General features: G+C 40.9%; 2 protein-coding genes across 2 annotated transcripts; both read left to right on the top strand.

Moving 5' to 3' along the window:
• Positions 1 to 228: 228 nt before the first annotated feature.
• Positions 229 to 5,358, top strand: rgs18 (regulator of G protein signaling 18). Its single transcript, XM_061084333.1, has 5 exons — positions 229 to 388; positions 912 to 1,016; positions 1,227 to 1,288; positions 1,941 to 2,107; positions 3,497 to 5,358. Exons 1-5 carry the CDS (start codon positions 267 to 269, stop codon positions 3,755 to 3,757), a joined length of 717 nt encoding a protein of 238 aa, XP_060940316.1. The 5' UTR covers positions 229 to 266; the 3' UTR covers positions 3,758 to 5,358.
• A 6,680-nt stretch (positions 5,359 to 12,038) lies between these two features.
• Positions 12,039 to 13,046, top strand: LOC133018508 (regulator of G-protein signaling 21-like). The gene is made up of 4 exons (XM_061084880.1): positions 12,039 to 12,071; positions 12,277 to 12,361; positions 12,444 to 12,610; positions 12,870 to 13,046. Exons 1-4 carry the CDS (start codon positions 12,039 to 12,041, stop codon positions 13,044 to 13,046), a joined length of 462 nt encoding a protein of 153 aa, XP_060940863.1.
• The last annotated feature ends 4,785 nt before the right edge of the window (positions 13,047 to 17,831 follow it).

Below are 17,831 nucleotides of genomic sequence, written 5' to 3'. Positions count from 1 at the left end.
TGACTCCTGTGAATGAGTGTAAGCAGACGACTTTTCTCAAATTTCTGAGTAAACCACTTGACAGGATGTTGAGCCCAGGGGCTTTTCTCTGCTACCGATGAAGCTGTGAGTGTCTGCATCATTACAGGAAGTAACGCAAAAAGGTATAGGAAACGAAAACGCGAGCGAGGTTTATAAAAGCACATAGCGGTTCAAGAAATGATGGGTTAAAAATGTTGCCGAGCTATTTGTGGCCTGTCGCTTTACACGCAGCATACAGACAGAGCATGGAGACACTTCTTCTTCTATTTCCTCAATTCAACTACATGGCCCCAAAGGAGGAAGCATATTTCAAAATGCTTAGCCCAGAGCACTTGCAGGCACCAAAGATGAAGGACGATTCGAGCAGGTTGGTGTGCGTGAACCTCGGTTAATTAAACATGTATTCTTGATTCTGGAGTTGTTTTATTGAGAGTTACTGTTGCAGCAAATGTCAGAAATCTTAGAAATGGACTAAAATGTCGAAAAAAGAGATCAAGCAGCAGTTTGTTTTGTATGGAGAAGCTTTTTACTCAAGAACAACCTCAGGTTTTCCTAATAGCTACAGTGTGGGATGCTTTTATAAACAACCTTGTGTGAGTATGAGTGACAGCCACTTCTCTATCTGAGCCTGTGAAAACTTTTAAAAAGCTGCCGTCCTCCGTGATGACTCTCCACTGGCTCTTTGTTTAAACACATGTGCCAACGTGACTTGTCTCGCATTTTGCGGCACAAAGGTTTGTGAGTGATTTATGGCGTGTCGTGTGAGCCACTTTGGAGACGCGTCTGCGAGGAGTAATTTCTCTGATAAGTTGCTGATTTGGTGAATAGCGCCGCAGCTGCAGCTCACGCACACTTTGTGGAACTTGATGTATTTTCTCTGTTGTTTGCAGCCAGAAAGACAAGGAGAGGAAGAGTCGACTAAGCCTTTTTCTCACCAAGTCGGGCTCCCATGAAAACGTCAGTCCCCATAAAAAGACAAATCCGGCGACCAGAAAGTGAGGCAACATCCATTAATATCATGCACAGGCAACGTTGTTTGGGGACAAGTATTATTCCTGTTTTGACCTCAGTTATGCAGCTCTCTCCATGACTCATTGCACACTTATAGAAACATGACTTCCTGACACCTCATGAGAATCCTAAACATTTTTTGCTGCATCATTAAGGAAGAGCTGACTGCATCTCTGATTTGTTTTTCTTCCCAGCATCTCACCAGAGGCAGCTTTGCAGTGGAGCGACTCCTTTGAAGAACTGCTGAAGCACTCGGGTCAGACTAATGCCTCAAACTTTTCAGAAACGTTGTGTCGAATTGCTGCCCCCCCCCCCCCCCCCCCAAAAAAAAAAACTGCTTCACCTGCTGTCAAGCCGTTGGCTCCATTTGAATTGTAAACTGCTAAGAAGTGCCTGAGGCAATAAATAGTTAATAGAGAAGAGCAGCGAGAGTTTCACTACAGCTTTTAATGTTTGTTGGCACATAGAGTAAAACAGAAACTGTTCTACTTCCTCATAGTCCCAGACGTTGCACTTCAGTGCCACATTGAAACACTGTGGACCCCTGAATGTGCTCATTTAGGAAATATTTATTTGATGAAGACAGTATATGAATAATACTGTTTTACCATATTAAAGCTATTACTTATGTATATATATGTATAAATATACGGTTTATGTATATATTGTTATGTAACAATTCTTAAACATTCAAAACAAATCCAGAGAAACATATAAAAACATCTAAAAACAAGGTTGATTTTCATTGGCAAAATTATTCATTGGTTGGGTTGAGATTCCCCTGGAAGTTACATATTTTACGTTTGAAGCATCCTCAATTCTTAGCCTCATTCCCCGACATCATCAGAAAAGTTACAGATTTACTTTCTGTAACTAACATTGTGTCTGTTTCTGCTTTTTGTGTTCAGATGGGGTAGAAACCTTCAGTCAGTTCCTCAGGACAGAGTTCAGTGAGGAGAACATTCAGTTCTGGTTGGCCTGTGAAGAATTCAAGACCATCGATTCTGAGACAAAGCTGCTGTCTAAGGCCCAATGTATTTATACAGTATTTATTGAATCGGAAGCCCCTAAAGAGGTAAGACTTGGTATGCTTATTTATCATAAAAATACATGGATGCAATGCCGCAAAACCGGCTGTATAGTCTTAAATAACCCGGTGGTTTAGCATTCTCTATAGCTCACTTGTCAACGTGGGCTGTTTTGAGGTTTAAAATATTTATGCCATTGTAATGAAAATAACAGTGGGCAAATTGCAAAGCTCTGTGCAGTGGAGAGCCTGCAGCAGGTTGACCTTTGTGAACAGTCATTAGGTGCAGGAGCTCGCTGAGGTCACCTCCTGCACGCTGCACTGCAGAGCTGGATATTTTGGGCTATTTCTGTGAGAGACAGTTATCGTGTCAATGATGCGACCACCATGCGATATGCGTTCAGGGCCTAGAGCAAATCGGACCGTTACAGAGGTTGGTGTCAGGTCTGAGGTTTGACATTCCTCTGCAGAACTGACGAGAGACTCACCCACACACTTTCAGTCTGAGATGACTGTGCATGTGAATGTGGACGTTTGGTTTGGAGCATGCTGCAGTGGCATGAAAGCACTCACTAGCAGAAGTGATTTAATTAATGTAAATTCACCCATTTAAATGAACATTACTTCCAATATCGTAGGTGGGAGACACAGCCGTTTCATACGCATAAATATTTTGAGTGCTGTATCAGTGGTGATTATTTTTATGGCTGAGACACTTCAACACTGTTTTTAGACCATCAAAGGAAAAAAGTTAATTCAGGGGCTATAAATGTCATAATAATGATTTCCTACTCCGAATTTTGAAAAAAACCACTCATTCATGAAACTAAAAGCCAGAGAATTAACATACTTTTCAGTCTAAGATGAATGTGTATCATCTGTGATCATATCCAGGAGGATGAGAATGTCTCTATATTAATAATAGAGTCCTGTAGCAGTGTCTCAGTCGTACCTCACCCAAAGATCAGATTCATAAATAACGTATTTTATCTTCGGTTCACAAGAACCTTTAAGAAAATCTGACATTGCCAGACGACGCTTGCGTCCTTGTGAGAAAGATCGTCTGAGGTTATAGAGAACTAAACTTTACTGTTTGAGTTGGAAGAAGAGTGCGTAAATGTTGATTTTCTCGATCTTTTCTATTAGATTTGATCCACATCTGTAACTCGCTGTGGATGTTGGCATTTCCCGTCCATTGTCACTGTTTGATATATCCTCAGTGAGAAACAAATCTGCTAGAACCTTAATCCATCTGTGTTGTTCTGAGCTTTACTCAAATTTACTATTCAAGACACAAAAATCCCAAGCTCTTGTATTAGGATCTGGACTAAAATATGCATCATCACATATAACACTCCTTTGACTATACATTTGACGTGTGTAGTTCATTTGTCTTGATAGCGACTACGTTTTTTTAATCATGACGATTTCTCTCAGGTCAACATTGACTACAACACCAAGATGGCCATCAAGAAGGACATGGCACAGCCCACAAAGGGCTGTTTTGAAGCCGCACAGATGAAAATCTACAGCCTGATGAAAAAGGACTCCTACCCTCGGTTCCTGCACTCTGACATTTATATGCGTCTCACCAGGCAGAAAGGCCCCGGGGCCAACATGTTTCGCAGAAGGTCACGCTCCTGTGTGTTCAATGAGCGAGGCGAGGTCACGACTGAGCCCTCGTCCTGGCAGCTGTAACGTCCTGGGCGAAGTCGGTCGCTCTGTGAAACAGATTAAACAGGAGACAATCCTTGATTTGCAGCACAGTTAATGTAGCACAGAGCTTTGTTATTCACAGGTTTGCTTCTGTAAAGTGCATATGTTTTCTTTTTTGTATAACCCCAGGGGTCATAGGGGATTATGCATAACAATTACAGGGATATACAATTAAGGCAATGATTTTTCTAATTTGTGAAATACATCTATTTGCTCTCTGTGGTACACAAGGGTCAATACCTTTCTCCTGTGTGTATATAACAAGCTACAGCCAGCAGCCGGTTAGCTTGGCTTATTTTAAGTGGTGGAAACAAGGGGAAATCAGCCTGGCTCTGTCCAGTATTAAAACATCACATCTGAAACTCACTACACTCACTAAGTCACTCACCAGCACGTAAATTTGTTTCTATTTAAAGGTTCAGTGTGTAGAATTTAGTGACATCTAGTGGCGAAGGTGCATGTTGCAGCTCTCTGTAAAGTATTTAAATATAAAGGGGCCCATTCTATAAATTCATTGAATTTAGGTGAAACACACTAGTGAAAACATCACTAGGATTATTTCATATTCAATTTGTGCCAATAGATCCCTTTCACCTAAATTGTACACACTGGACCTTTAATCTGCACCAGACAGTTTCTTCTCCAGTAACCTCTTGGAGTCTTCACTGGTTTCATCACAACCTCGCATACGACAACATACATGGAAGTTTTAGTTTGCTGTTACCAGTATTTATTCTAAGCTACGCTAACTGACTGTTATCCACCGTACAGACACAAGAGTGATATTGATCTTCTCATCTAAATCTCGACAACCAAGCGAATGAGTTTGTATACTCAGATGTAGTTTTTCTTTCAGTTCTATACTACGCAGCTCGATAACAGCATGACACCATTGGCCTTTCAGCTGTAAGAATACATTTAGAAAGGTTACGAGGCCGCTCCGTCACAGCCTTGTGGTTATCTGAAAATAGAGAAGGCCCTCTGGCCAGTCAGAAGTATGTTTCCACAGAGAATAGAGTATCTGTCTGTCTATCAGTATAAAACCAGAGGAGTCTATCTAGTCATCGTCTTTCTCAGAGGCACTGAGCTGTTTCTGGATTGAACCTGATGATTTCTAAAGTTTCTCAACTCTTGACAAAACTTCATTGACAGCGGTAGACAGAATCTCTTACTGCTTCTCTCTAGCTCTACTGTACAGGCCTCCACACTGACCTCAGACATGCTACATTTCCTCATCTTTCAAACCAGAGACAGCACCTCATATACCACATAATTACAGTTGATTTAGTGTATATAAATTCCCCATATCACATTATAACATATTCATGATTTTAGCCCTCGCACTGTCCAAATTGCCTCAAGTCTCACCTGCAGTGGAAGCCTGCAGCCATGTAGAGAAGCTCTGATACTTTTTAACGAGGGATAGCGATCTCTCATTTCTATTAACAATTATAATGTATTCTCACACACAAAATATGCATGTATCATATTTGAATACTAATATCTTATTAATCATGATTGCTGTTTTTCAGTTTACTACCATCTAACATTATTTATGCCTTTGTTGTGATCATATGTGTGTGGCTTGCTGTTGTAAATGTACATATCATAATATGTGAAATAATTCAAATAAACACTTTCTTATAAAAGTTGTTTTAATGAGGCCTTTAGTTTGAAAAGCCACTTCTTAATGTGACAAATTGAGTCATAATTTGTGCATATTACACTAGTGGGGGAAATTGTGATCGCGTGCGGCTCCCTATTCCAAATCACTGAAAAATTAATAGACCTTATCAACTCTACCCACTCTAGCACAGAATTATTCATGTTACTGTGTATGTATGCACAAACTATACTTCTTACCAAGACAAACACGTATTAATTCCAAGCCGTCAGTGAGTCCCCCCCCCCCCCCCCTCGATCGCCTGAATATGTCTGCAGAAAAACCACATCCTAGTACATTCAAGCAAGGCGGTTTAACTCATTAACACAGATGTCAGGGTTTCCAGTAGCCTTCAGAGGGATAAAGTCCACCTCAGTTATTTAACGGAAACCTGCGTGGAATACCTCACAGTCCCCATTAATTATGCATCAATGTAGACGACAGTGGCATGAATATACTGCAGGTCCCGCTGTCTTCTGACACAAATAATCAGGAAAGGAGGGGCAGACCCTAATGATGTGTTAGCAGTGGGAGAAGCTCAGCTGCCTTCTAAAACTCATCACAGATGAAGACTAGTTGCCCACTAAGAATTTGCTGGCAGGTTTCTTTTATCCCCCATCGGTATTAAAATTTGTGTCTCACTCTGCGCTAAAAGCCTCTGAAATCACAAGTTAAGGATGTATTGTGGGATCTTTGAAGGGAAACAAAAGAAAAAGACGGCAGTTTGCCTGAAGTTATGAGGCTTGTAAAACAAGATGAATACGAGTCAAATAGAAGTTTAAAGCAAAGAGATCTGATGTAAGCTGTCAGTCTACTAGCTGCACATTGTCCCAGAAAAGTGGGTTAGTTTTTTACAGACCCCTCAGTCGAAGCCAAATCAATTGAAGTCTGCAAACTTCTACACCACAGGTTTCCATTTTTAAACCCTCTGTGTCCGATCCAAGCTTTTAATTGACTCCACGTGAGACAAATTTAGTAACAGATCTGCTGACTCCCAGGCTCATATATTGAGCTGTGAATACTTCTCACAAAACCCTTTGCACTAGATGCTGTTGCCCTGCAATGATATCGACAGACCGAGATGAATGTCAGTGCAACTGCAAACAGGAGGCTGTGTTCAGACTTGAGGTACGAGTTTGTACTTCGGTGTCTGAAGTATATTTAGAGAATCACCTGTATACAGGGGACAAGATCCAGCTCAATGTCTAATGAACATCTTCCCACAACTCTGAAGGTGTCTTTATTTCCATCAATAAATCAGTGTCATGTTTCTGGAGGCTATAGATAAATCCTAAAGCCAGTTTCTTCCGCTTAAAGCTACTAAAACCAAGTCTGTAACAAAGCCATTGGACCTGTATGAACTCTGCATGTGCTTTTAAAAGCAGCTTGTTAAAGAGAATATAACACGCAACAGCTTCTCATTGTGTTTTTCTATCATCATTTTTCGGGGGTTGACGTGAGGCCAAACAGGACAGTGGTGGGCTGTCAGGACATGCAAGGCAAGTAGTGTTTGACCAATTAAACCTAAAAATAGACTTGAATTGGAACGAGAGCGAAGTGGAGATCTCCTCAGTGCAGCTTTCTGTCCCATAAAGGATCAGATGGTGCCTGTTGGGATTTATCTTGTTATTTACTCCTCTCGTGTGGCCACAGTCTCTGGTAGCTAGGTTGCCTATAACCATATTAAGTTAGCCTATGGCATAATATTGCATGTCTGTTTTCATGAGTGACTGTGAACCAAGACGATGAATGTTGCTATTACTAGAAGGCTTACTGTAAACATTTCGGCTAATGGTTGTGGCTGGAATGATTTTTGTTTGCCATCCTCTATTCAGTTGTTATTCTCTTGCACGTGTAATGGCCACTTTCACTGAGCTTCAAAACCTCTTGCTGAGAAAACAATAAGGGGAAGATGAGATGTTGTTCGAAGAAAAAAATTGGTCAACAAACTATTTGCTTTAATCCAGGATTTCGTGCTCTAGAGTGACATCTAGTGGCAGTCAATGTGAATGACTTTAAACATTAAAGGCTCATTTACGTTTAATGTTAGATTTTGCACGTCTTCTGAAAGTGTACGGACATGGACGAATCAGATCAGTACCAGAGGAAATCATGGGGGGGCAGTGTAGCCAATTGTTCAAGTAAAATTATGGAATTTCAACAATGGGAGAATTTTTTGAGGAGAGACTTTGAGAATAGCTCACTCTGAAACAGGGAAAAACAGCCACTTTTGCCTCTTTCCTAAGAAGTACACTATCACAACTTCCTCCACCGATGTGTTTGTTTTTGTTGGAAATTCTCGATTCTGCCCTGTAGTGGATGCATCGCTCAACAACCATGCCAATGTAAAGGATGCATGTACGATTGTGGGCAGTGATGGTTATATTCTTTGAGACGATGTTTCTCTTTTGGCAAGTAAAGGCAGCATGAATGAGCCTTAGAAGGCAGCAGTGGCTAAACAAAACAAGCTAAATGCACTGTAATTTGTCATCTCACTTTGATTTATGTCGTCTTAGTACCTTAGTAAACGTGTGTGATGTGTTTTTCCTTTCTGTTAATCAATGTGTATGGTTCTCTGCCTCTACAAACTTTGAGAACGTGTGAGGCTCACAAACAAAGCTGTGAACAGGTCCATCCAATGTTCTATGTGTGCAGTTTAGACTATGTGTCTGTACATAAATGCTACAATTCCTCAAGACACAAGCCAAATTGGCACCTGCTGGTTGGAGTGATGGAGTGTTTGCCCCGTCAGGTCATCTCACTTCAGCTCTGAAACAGAACACAAATCTCCCACATGCCTCCTGCAGAGGGTCCACACGACTCGCCACAACATCTTATCACAACACTGAACCAGGAAAACAAAGGATCCTGCAACGTCACTGGAGCGGGTCATTGTCAGTAAATGGTCAAATGTTTGAAGATTACCACAGCAATGATTCGCAGGTATTCGTCCTCTATGTATTGCGCATTTAATGTCTTTACCGTCAGTTCAAACGAATAATCCTTGTAGTTCTTCAGCCACTAATGTTATATCATATCATATAAACCTTTTTAAGTATGCAAAGGAAGGAAAAAGGTGACAATGTGCAGCAAGAAAGAGGAGAGAGACTTTCTCAGCAGGAAAGTCAGGCAGCAGAATCTTGACACAGTGAATTTTGGAGAGTCGCTGTTTCCACTGTCATGGAAAGGTTTGTTTCAGTCTCATCAATATTTTTCTCACTGCTGAGTCACCTGCTGAAAGAGTGAGTAGATAAAAAAATCAGAGTCCTTTGAGGATCTGGAAGAGACGAGACACTCTCTAATCAAATCAAATGCTTGCTTACTGAATCGTGCTCAGGGACTCGAAACCTAATTTAGGAAGGTTTTCACTTACATCCTCACTCGGCGACCTCCCACCTGCAGTCCAGGACTTGTACGGCTTCAGCTGAACAGTCAAAACCCCATTCATACTCAAATGAATTAAAACAAGCAGCAAGGAGAAACACACACATTCAGTGCTGTAACCAGTTACAGAGAAAGGTGGACACATGAGGGGACGGTATTGTGGAAACCATGTGTGGAGGCCTGAAGAGGACTGGAGTGCCACCCTGTGTTTGATGGGAAATGTGCAACTTGGTATAAAGTCCCATTAAAATGCTGTATCATTGTTGAAATAGCATGGATGCATGAAAATGACTCACTGCCCCTTAAACAAATCTTCTCTGGGTTTTATGGAGTCACTTTTGTCCTTGGGTGGTCACAAATGCTCACACTTGATTTAAGGAGCATGGAGGACAAAATGAGAACAAGACCAAACATTGTTGATGGTCTGCGGAGACGGCTCAGAGACGGCAGAGACTAAGCCCTCATTTCGTTCCTTGTGCTGCCTTTTTTGAAAAACAAATTCCTCAGCTTGGATGCAAATAGAGGCGGCCTGGGTGTTTTCCATCACCTGCTCTAATTTACATTCTTGGTTTGTGTCTGTCCAGCAGTGGTCAGGAAGGTCAGGACGGGTTCACATGCACTAGACACGTTTTCAGTGATTCATTACCAATGACTGGGTGTCATGACCTGTGTACATCCAGCGGAGCAGAGGACAGCCCTCCACACACAGCTCATCGTTATATGATGAGCATAATGTGATTCTCTGTCGCTGTGCAGTGTCGTGCAAACACCGCTCTCGTGTTCATCTGTTCTAAATCAGAGGAAAACGTCATTATAGAATAAAAGGTCATGTAAACATGGAACAAAATGTACAGCACTGTGGAAGGTACAGTATGCCACACATTCAGCCCGTGACATTTGTAGTAAAGTTAATGTACATGGATGGAAATTGAATTGTACGCAGTAGACTTTATGTAAATGCAGCCGCCTACTTAGCTCAAGCGGTGAGTGTGTCTGATGAAAATTGAATTTACGCCTTTTGCTGTCAACTGTTTTTTCAAACAAGCCAATCTTTTTCAGGGTTTTTATCTCTTAATCAAGTTTACATACATGCATAAAAATACATCATCTGTTTGTCAACAATTAAATTAACATTTTGAACATTCACAGTCCATGAGGATGAATCAGAGGGGGCCATTTTTGTTAATCTCCTGAACTTCATCCAGAACCAACAGCAGGTCAAATCTTCCATTTATAATGTGAAACATCTGAATGTCTACTGGAGGGATTGGTCTGGAAGTGCCTGGAATAGGCTGGAGAAGGCTGATGCCTCTGCATCTGCCCTTATTAATGCTTGTTGTCTTTCAAACTTCCTCTGCGTTTTCTACCTGTGTGACACCACTTTTTCATCCTCTGTGACATTTGCACATTCTCCAGAAAGTTTTCCAGGGGTCTGGGAGAAAAAGTTCTGGAAAAGGTTTGCAGTTCAGTTCATGTCAGAAAGCACTTTTGCTTTTGAGTAAACTAATTACCCAACCGACTATTGGATTGTATTGGTGGTCATAACATCTGTGATGCTTTGTCTTTTCTTATAGAACTATAATTTTCCTGATACCTCGGGTAATGACCAGACTATAATTAAAGTAATGGTATTCAATCAGCCTCGGATGTACTTTATGTCAAGTGGCAATTAGCAAATGTGGCGATAACATGCTAAATAAATATGTTGGACGTGGATTGCATTTCTCTGCTAAACATCAGCATGTTTGCGGTGTCATTGTATAATTGCTCTTGAGTTATTCATTCATTAGGATTAACATATAGCTCAAGGCTGAACCAAAAGATACTTTACAACAACCCATTTAATGTACCTTTGTGGGGTCATGCTCTCCTGATGACTTAACCATGTGCATTTTTCCATAATTGTAGTGGCTCCCAATAGGCCTCAATATTGGTGTTAATATGAAAAACCATGAATCTCCCATATAGCATAAAAAAGACAAATAAGGACACAATTAAAGAGCAAATAATCCAATAGGACGACTTTACAGGAATAAAACTGAGCGTACTTGTAGCTTTGAGTATTACTGAAGTGAGAGAGAAAAATTACCCACATACACACTCTTAAATGGGATTGAAATCAGGTCAGTAAACCTTGACCTGTAGAGAAAAATCAGTTTCAGCTAAATGGGGCTTTAGTCATGTGCAAATGAGCAATTATGAGTTTTGCTGCATTTTACTTTTCTGTCGCACCAGAGGTTGGCTAAATTATGGATGAGAATTTTTTGTCCAACTCTGAACTTTTCTGTTTCAAGTGTCAGCGAGTCCACTGGAGGTAATGTTCGAGGCATATTAACAAATCAAGTTTGCATGTTCGCCTGTGTCCTTGTGGGTAGGCCAGCTTCCTCCCACAGTCCGGAGACATGCAGATTGGGGTTAGGTTAGACTCTAAATTGTCCGTAGGTGTGAATTGTTGTTTCTGTATGATGGCCATGTGATGAGAGGTGACCTGTCCGGCACCTTCCTTAACCCTCAAAGGATAAAGCGATAGCCTTTATATAATGGATGCATGGATGGATATTAACAAATCAGGTTCAATAAGGTACACTGCAGCTATGCAAATAGCAGGAGAACAAGCCTTTTCCTTAATAGTGAATTTGTTTGTTGCTATTTGTTTATGGTCAGGATATATCCTGGATATGACACGTCGGTCTCTCAGCAGAAGCACAATCTGTTACCAGCGTCCCCACTATAATTTATATTCCTCACTGCTGGGCTGAATCATAATGAAGTCATGAAGAAATAAAGTGGATTTTAAGGATTATCAGTGGTTTGAATATATCACGATTAGATTCACCAATTTATTCTTCAGGTTAATCTTACACCTTGTGTTGTCACATCCATGTTAGTCGTGACCACTGTTAAGGAGATGAGGTCAGCTTTAATCACAGCCGAGCTCTCCGGTGTGACAGACATGGAAGGGTGCCCCGTCTTCCCCAGAAACAACAACACTTTGCATACAGATTTCCATATATTCCATCGATGTGTGTGTGTGTGGGGGGGGTCATTTAGATTTGTACAGTCACTTGACTCCCTCATTTCCAAACAATCACAACCCCATCTTCCGTCTAGCAGGATCTTATCTCTGTCTCCCTTCGTAGAGGACGAGGAGATGGCGATAAAGTGAGTTACTGCATATTTGATTATTGGGCCTTTACCTTTTTTCAGACAGCAACCATGTGGAAAATACCAAGGAGTTTTTCGCTCACTGTAAGTCACACTTTTGCATGGTGCCTTTATTTGTGAACTGGGGATGTTCAGTTCATTAAATTGAATGTTTACAGGTCATCTGGAAACCTATCACACACTTTAAATGATTAATGAATGGGTCTGCCAGTCTGGTTTGGAGGTGCGCCGCCGCGTGCTGAGTTCACAGATAACTGAGCTAGTGATTGATCTTGATGCTCTTTTCAAGGGTAGATTGTGCTGCTTTCCCAAGGATCCGCTGGGGGATGTTGAGACTTGGAGTGAGTCCGTGGACAAAGTCCTCAGTTGTAAAGGTGAGAGTCTCCTCTGACTACACACACACACAGACATTTGTTTGAATATGCACTTTTTACCTGCATCCTTTGCGATCCCCAGCCGGACAGATAGCTTTGCGGGAGTTCTTGAAGTCGGAGTACAGCGAGGAGAACATACTGTTTTGGATTGCCTGTGAGGAGTACAAGAAAATCAAGACGGTCCCAGAGATGATCTCGTCTGCAAACAGGATCTACTCAGAGTTTGTCCAAACAGAAGCCCCCCGACAGGTAATTCACTGCAAGGTTTAAAAAAAATATCTGTGTTTCAAATTGGAGCAGTGCACCGAGATGGTCATTGTTTGTAATTTGAATTCACTGAGCCTATTGTGATATAGTAGCTGCAATAAAAGCTGTGTGTCTGTGCCTTTTGCGGCGGTGAAAGTGCAGAGATTTGATTTAAAGGCACTCAAGTTGTTATCCCAAAGAACATTATGAAGATGAAAAGACTTGCTGTGATATGCCGCTGGGCAAAATTGTTTGTTTCCAGATCAACATAGATTGCACTACCAGAGAAAACATAACGAAGAACATCTCCAAGCCGACCCTGAATTCGTTCGACACGGCGCAGAAGCTCATCTACAGCCTGATGGCCAGGGATTGTTACCCCCGGTTCCTAAAATCGGATCTTTATCAAGGACTCCTGAGGAGAGCTGATTCAAGGTGACTGTGTTAACAAAAGAAAATGACGGCCTGACAGCGAAATCATCTCCGACTCTGATCTGCTGCGGCGCTCTTTCATTTCAGTGTGGATAACGGGTTTATGCCATTCAATCCAGACCCTAATGTGTAGCAGAGCTATCTTTCCCCTTACCTGTTTGATTCAGTAGACAGCTCAAGAGAATCTGAAGCTTGTATTATACTTTATCTCTTTAATTATGTTAAGGTTAAAACACAATCTTTAAAGATATTGTGCACATAATTCTTCTCTGATTATCTGTTTTCTCTCCGTGAAGTTAGAAATGTAAAAGAATTCCCTTATTGGAAAGTATTATCAACGCTTTATCTAATTGATTATGCAAATCGACTTTATCATATTCTCTGATTGAGTGTGCTGTAGAATTTCTGCCTCAGTTGCGTGTTCTATTAAATGGTTTCTTGTCTATTTCTACTGTAGTTTTTTTTTTTATATCTAAACATCTAAAAACTAAATGCATTCAGTCATATGACATTTGGGTGCAGCCTTTTTGAATATAATGCAAATCAGCCTTGTTGTTGTCAGAGAAGAGTCGTCTGTACTGTGATCTGGTCGTTGGCCTCGTAAACAGCAGATGGCAACAGAGTCCCTCAATCATCTTGTAAACAAGAAGACATACCGACGGAAGAGGTTCAGTTAAGAATGTCACTTCTGAAGCAACTTCCTCTTTGTGCACTGTATGTCTGCAAGCAGCTAAAGCACAACAACAGCAACTTTATGAATCAAACCGGCCTCGGGGTTAAATCCGCTTAACGTGGCAGACACGGGCCCGGAGGACTAGGTTTGTGCTTCTGGTTGCATGTGAGTGTGCTCTCATGTTGGTGGGTACGATCGATGAAAAAGTATCTGAGAGGATTTAAGTCACAACTTTGGATCTGATGAAACGTAAAAGCCTCTCCCTCTAAGCTCATTGGGCTTGATGTAAATCTCCTTTCAAAATAAGATTAAAGGTTGTGTCATACAGAATTTTAGGCAGCATTGTGAGATAGCATTACTATTTTATCATTTTCTATTCAGGATATGTTGAATTCAAAAAGAATGCAAGCACAATAGAAAGCACATGGTTTTCAAACTGAGATTAGACTTTATGTTCAGATTCAGAAAGGGATTTAACTCATGAATGCATTAAAATTGACACAACATAGGGCATTCAATTCCCAAAACATTGTTCCATTTTGCATAAACTTTAACATATAAGTTGTGTCATGTGTTTGTTTTTTTTCCTGTTTGGAAAGTGGAAGTAGTCACAGCGTGGTTTCTCCTTGTGACTTCTGGTCGTTAGACACACTCTTTATTCTGTTTATGTAGCTGGTGTTAAATGTTCGGGGGATTTATTTTAGGAGGGGTTTCACATGTTTGGCAAAAGCTGCTCTGTGTTGTGCAGACAGTTCACCGCAACTTCCTCTAACGTCGACAGCTCTGGTTTCACTCGACTCTCTGTGGGAGGAGGGTTACATTTGTTGAGTACTGTAGAAAAAACTTGTTTAACCTGCGTTGGTAGCAAAGCACACTCAGACTGTGCACAAGACGTTGCATGAAGGAAGTGAGGACGGTATAAAAATGACTGAAACTGTGCAAAGTTATACTTGTCGGTGCGATAACGGCTGATGGAGGAAACTCACAGATGGGTGTTGCAACCGATAAATAAAACATCTGCGATATGTTTCTGTCACCACAGCAACAGCTGCGTTCCGTCACAAAACATTTCCTGTCAAGCAAAACATTAGCATAGACAAGTGTAACAGTGCAGGCTCAAAAGCAACTCTTTTGCTTTAGTTATAGACTTTACTTCAAATGTAAATATCTGCATTTTGTTAAACTAAACACATACAGTTATGAGTTTAACTAAGATTGTTTCATTTTGTATATCTTATGTTTGAATACATTGTTGCTTTTAGTCATGGCCACATGAACATATACATGTTTTTATGTTTTCTTTTGACTTTCAACAGCCAATTAAAAAAAAAATTCACAATAAAAATCATCTAAAAGAGAGTTTAAACTCCCTTGAGATGCTGTAAGTATTCACAGTGACCATCAGCAGGGGGCGGGTGTGGCTCTAGTCGTCCACCAACCAGGATGTCGCTGGTTTGATCTGCGGTTCCCCCAGTTTCGCAATCCAAACCAAACCTTGGGCAAGATACTGAAAGCCAAATTATTTTAGAACGATAGAAGAAGCGTTGCATAAAGAGGTGGTGTACGTGACTTGGTGCATAAGATTTGCACTGTAAAGCATTTTTAGGTTGATTAATATCTAAATAAAGTCTATTTACCATCTATTTAAAACACAAAATCAGACTGAGGGAAGACATTTAGGTGAAATATGGGTGAATCAAAGAAACCACAAATTGAAAGGTTACCAAATAAATAGCGTGAAAAGAGACACAGCAAACTACCCTGTTGAAATAAATTGTCGGAGGAAGGTATACAGCCTTTTCAGACTTAATCTCCACAGGTTGGTTTAAGCAACATTGCTGCATGGCCCTAAAGATGATACTGGATTCCCATTGGTCCATCTGTCCAGCACTTCCAGAATATCTCAACATCTTGTGAATGGTTTGTCATTACATTTCATGATCCCCAGAGGACGAATCCGACCTATATGGACCCCCGACTTTAACCTCTAGCGCCATCAGCAGATTGATATTTCTGTCTTTTAGTGAACAACAGTTGTCACGGTAAATAAGTCCACTGGAGATGTGTGGAAAGAATTTATGAAGGCCTTCTGAAGCAGAAATAAAAACTAATCTTTAAGATTTTGATTAGCTGATGAAAAAAAAGCTGGTGTACCAGCTGTTTTGCTTTTCACCCAAAATGATCAGACATAAACAAATACATAAAATTCTTCCTTAGAAGCTGGAAAGTTCAGGCTATTGCTATATCACTGGGAGGGGAAGAACGACTGAGAGGGATAAAACAGAGGAACTAAAGCTGTCACATTTATGAACTTAATAAAAGCGAGGATAATGAAAACTGAAAGTTGGGACTCTTTATGTTCCTCTTGAAAATTCAGAAAATTCCAGGCCATGGGTGAAAGTTTTTGTTTTGTTAAAACATCCTGTCAACATATGAAAGAGGAAATGAATCAAACAATCATTTGCATCTATTTTATTTGAGACAGAGAACTGACATTAAATCCTCTGCGTCTCACTATGACCTCAATGGAAACACATAGGGCGACATGGTGGTCTAAGATACCATGGAACCACAGAGTCGCGTTATTCTGGTGGGTGAGCTTTTCCGAATGTACTTCCCCTCTGCCTCCACTGTCTGATCAAAAATAATAGGGAGGAAGCTGTTACATTGTAACCAAGACATTATTGCATTCATCTAACAAGCCATTGAAAGAAAGAGAAGATCCAACTGACCCAAAGGCCACAAAGGTTTGAGGCCAAGTTGCTCTCAACTGTAAAATCAGGTATCCTTCAAGAAATTTGTATGTGGTTCCTCACACATTACTGTTATTGCCTTTATATAGTATCTATATACTGTATATTACATATTATATCTGTAAAGGAGAATAGTGCCTGTCTAATTCCACACATACTCCCTTCTTTCTCTAAGCAGTGCCCAAGGTCAGGTTATAAATAAAGGCCCAACCAACAGTCCATTGTAGTGTCTACGCTTAGCTACTTTCATATCTAACTCAGATGCTCCAGATACAGAGGAACCAACTTCAACTCTCACCAACTCAAACTCTTTAGCGTATTACACCAGGGACAAGACGTACGGACACAATGTGATTTAGTTATGCTAACTTTAGCCATAACTATCCAATAGGATGCAAACACATACATGTTATATAGAGGGTGACAGCAATTCTACCCATTCATGGATGTGAGGGAGATATACTGGGATGCTGTGGAAGACATCTTCACACTTGGGGGTCACAGTTGCTCATGTTACTCTGTTAGCGTTTGTATATTGTTCCACATTCTGGTCTCCTTGATGCATCTAGTCTACATTAAACTCTTCTGCATAAGACATCAGCTGCTGCCGGAGTTCTCCTTTCACCAGCTTCCAGAAAACTTCCATAACACTTGTCAAGCGTGTGTCCCACTCCCACAGACGATGGGCTAACTGGATGCTGGCTTTGGCTGAAGTATATAATTAGCACACAGACATGAGAGTGATGTCAGTCTTCTCTTCTGAGTTTAGGCTGAAGCGTTAAAACCCCTGAGTGTCTTCAATTCAGAGAGGATGTGTTTTATTATGTTATGTCAGTAGCATTACTCAAAAATGACAGGAGTGATTTCCATGAAATCTTGTGGAGGGGTGGGACAGGGAGAGGATCTCCATCAACTTGGGAGACAGGCTGTGTTAATTCGTTTTCTGAGTGCCATTCAAGTTAACTCAACCAACGAGGTTTTCTTTTTGTTTGTCAACAACTTTTCAAGTTCAATGTCCTACTTGCCACTGTCATTAATTTGCGTGTTTCAGATGTTATTGATGTACATTGGAGGGCTGAAGTAGCTCTCTGTTCGAACTGGGACAGAGACTAAAACATTTGCTTATCTGCTGTTGAACTTTCCACTGCCCTATTTGCATCCTCGGACCTAAAAACCAAACATGTCATGATGCAGGTATACATCATCAGCGTAGCAAAGGCACAAAGCAGTGGCTGCAGTTGGTGTGTATCTCTGCGTCATACCCAGCTTCCTCTTTTTCTGTGGTTAGTACAGAACAGCGTGTGACGATACCCACCAAACTCCCATAACACGTCAGATTAACATATATAACTCACCGCTGGGCGGG

Source organism: Limanda limanda, chromosome 13 (assembly GCF_963576545.1).
Source record: "Limanda limanda chromosome 13, fLimLim1.1, whole genome shotgun sequence".
Taxonomy (NCBI): Eukaryota; Metazoa; Chordata; class Actinopteri; order Pleuronectiformes; family Pleuronectidae; genus Limanda; species Limanda limanda.
This window is presented reverse-complemented; position numbering and strand designations above follow the sequence as displayed.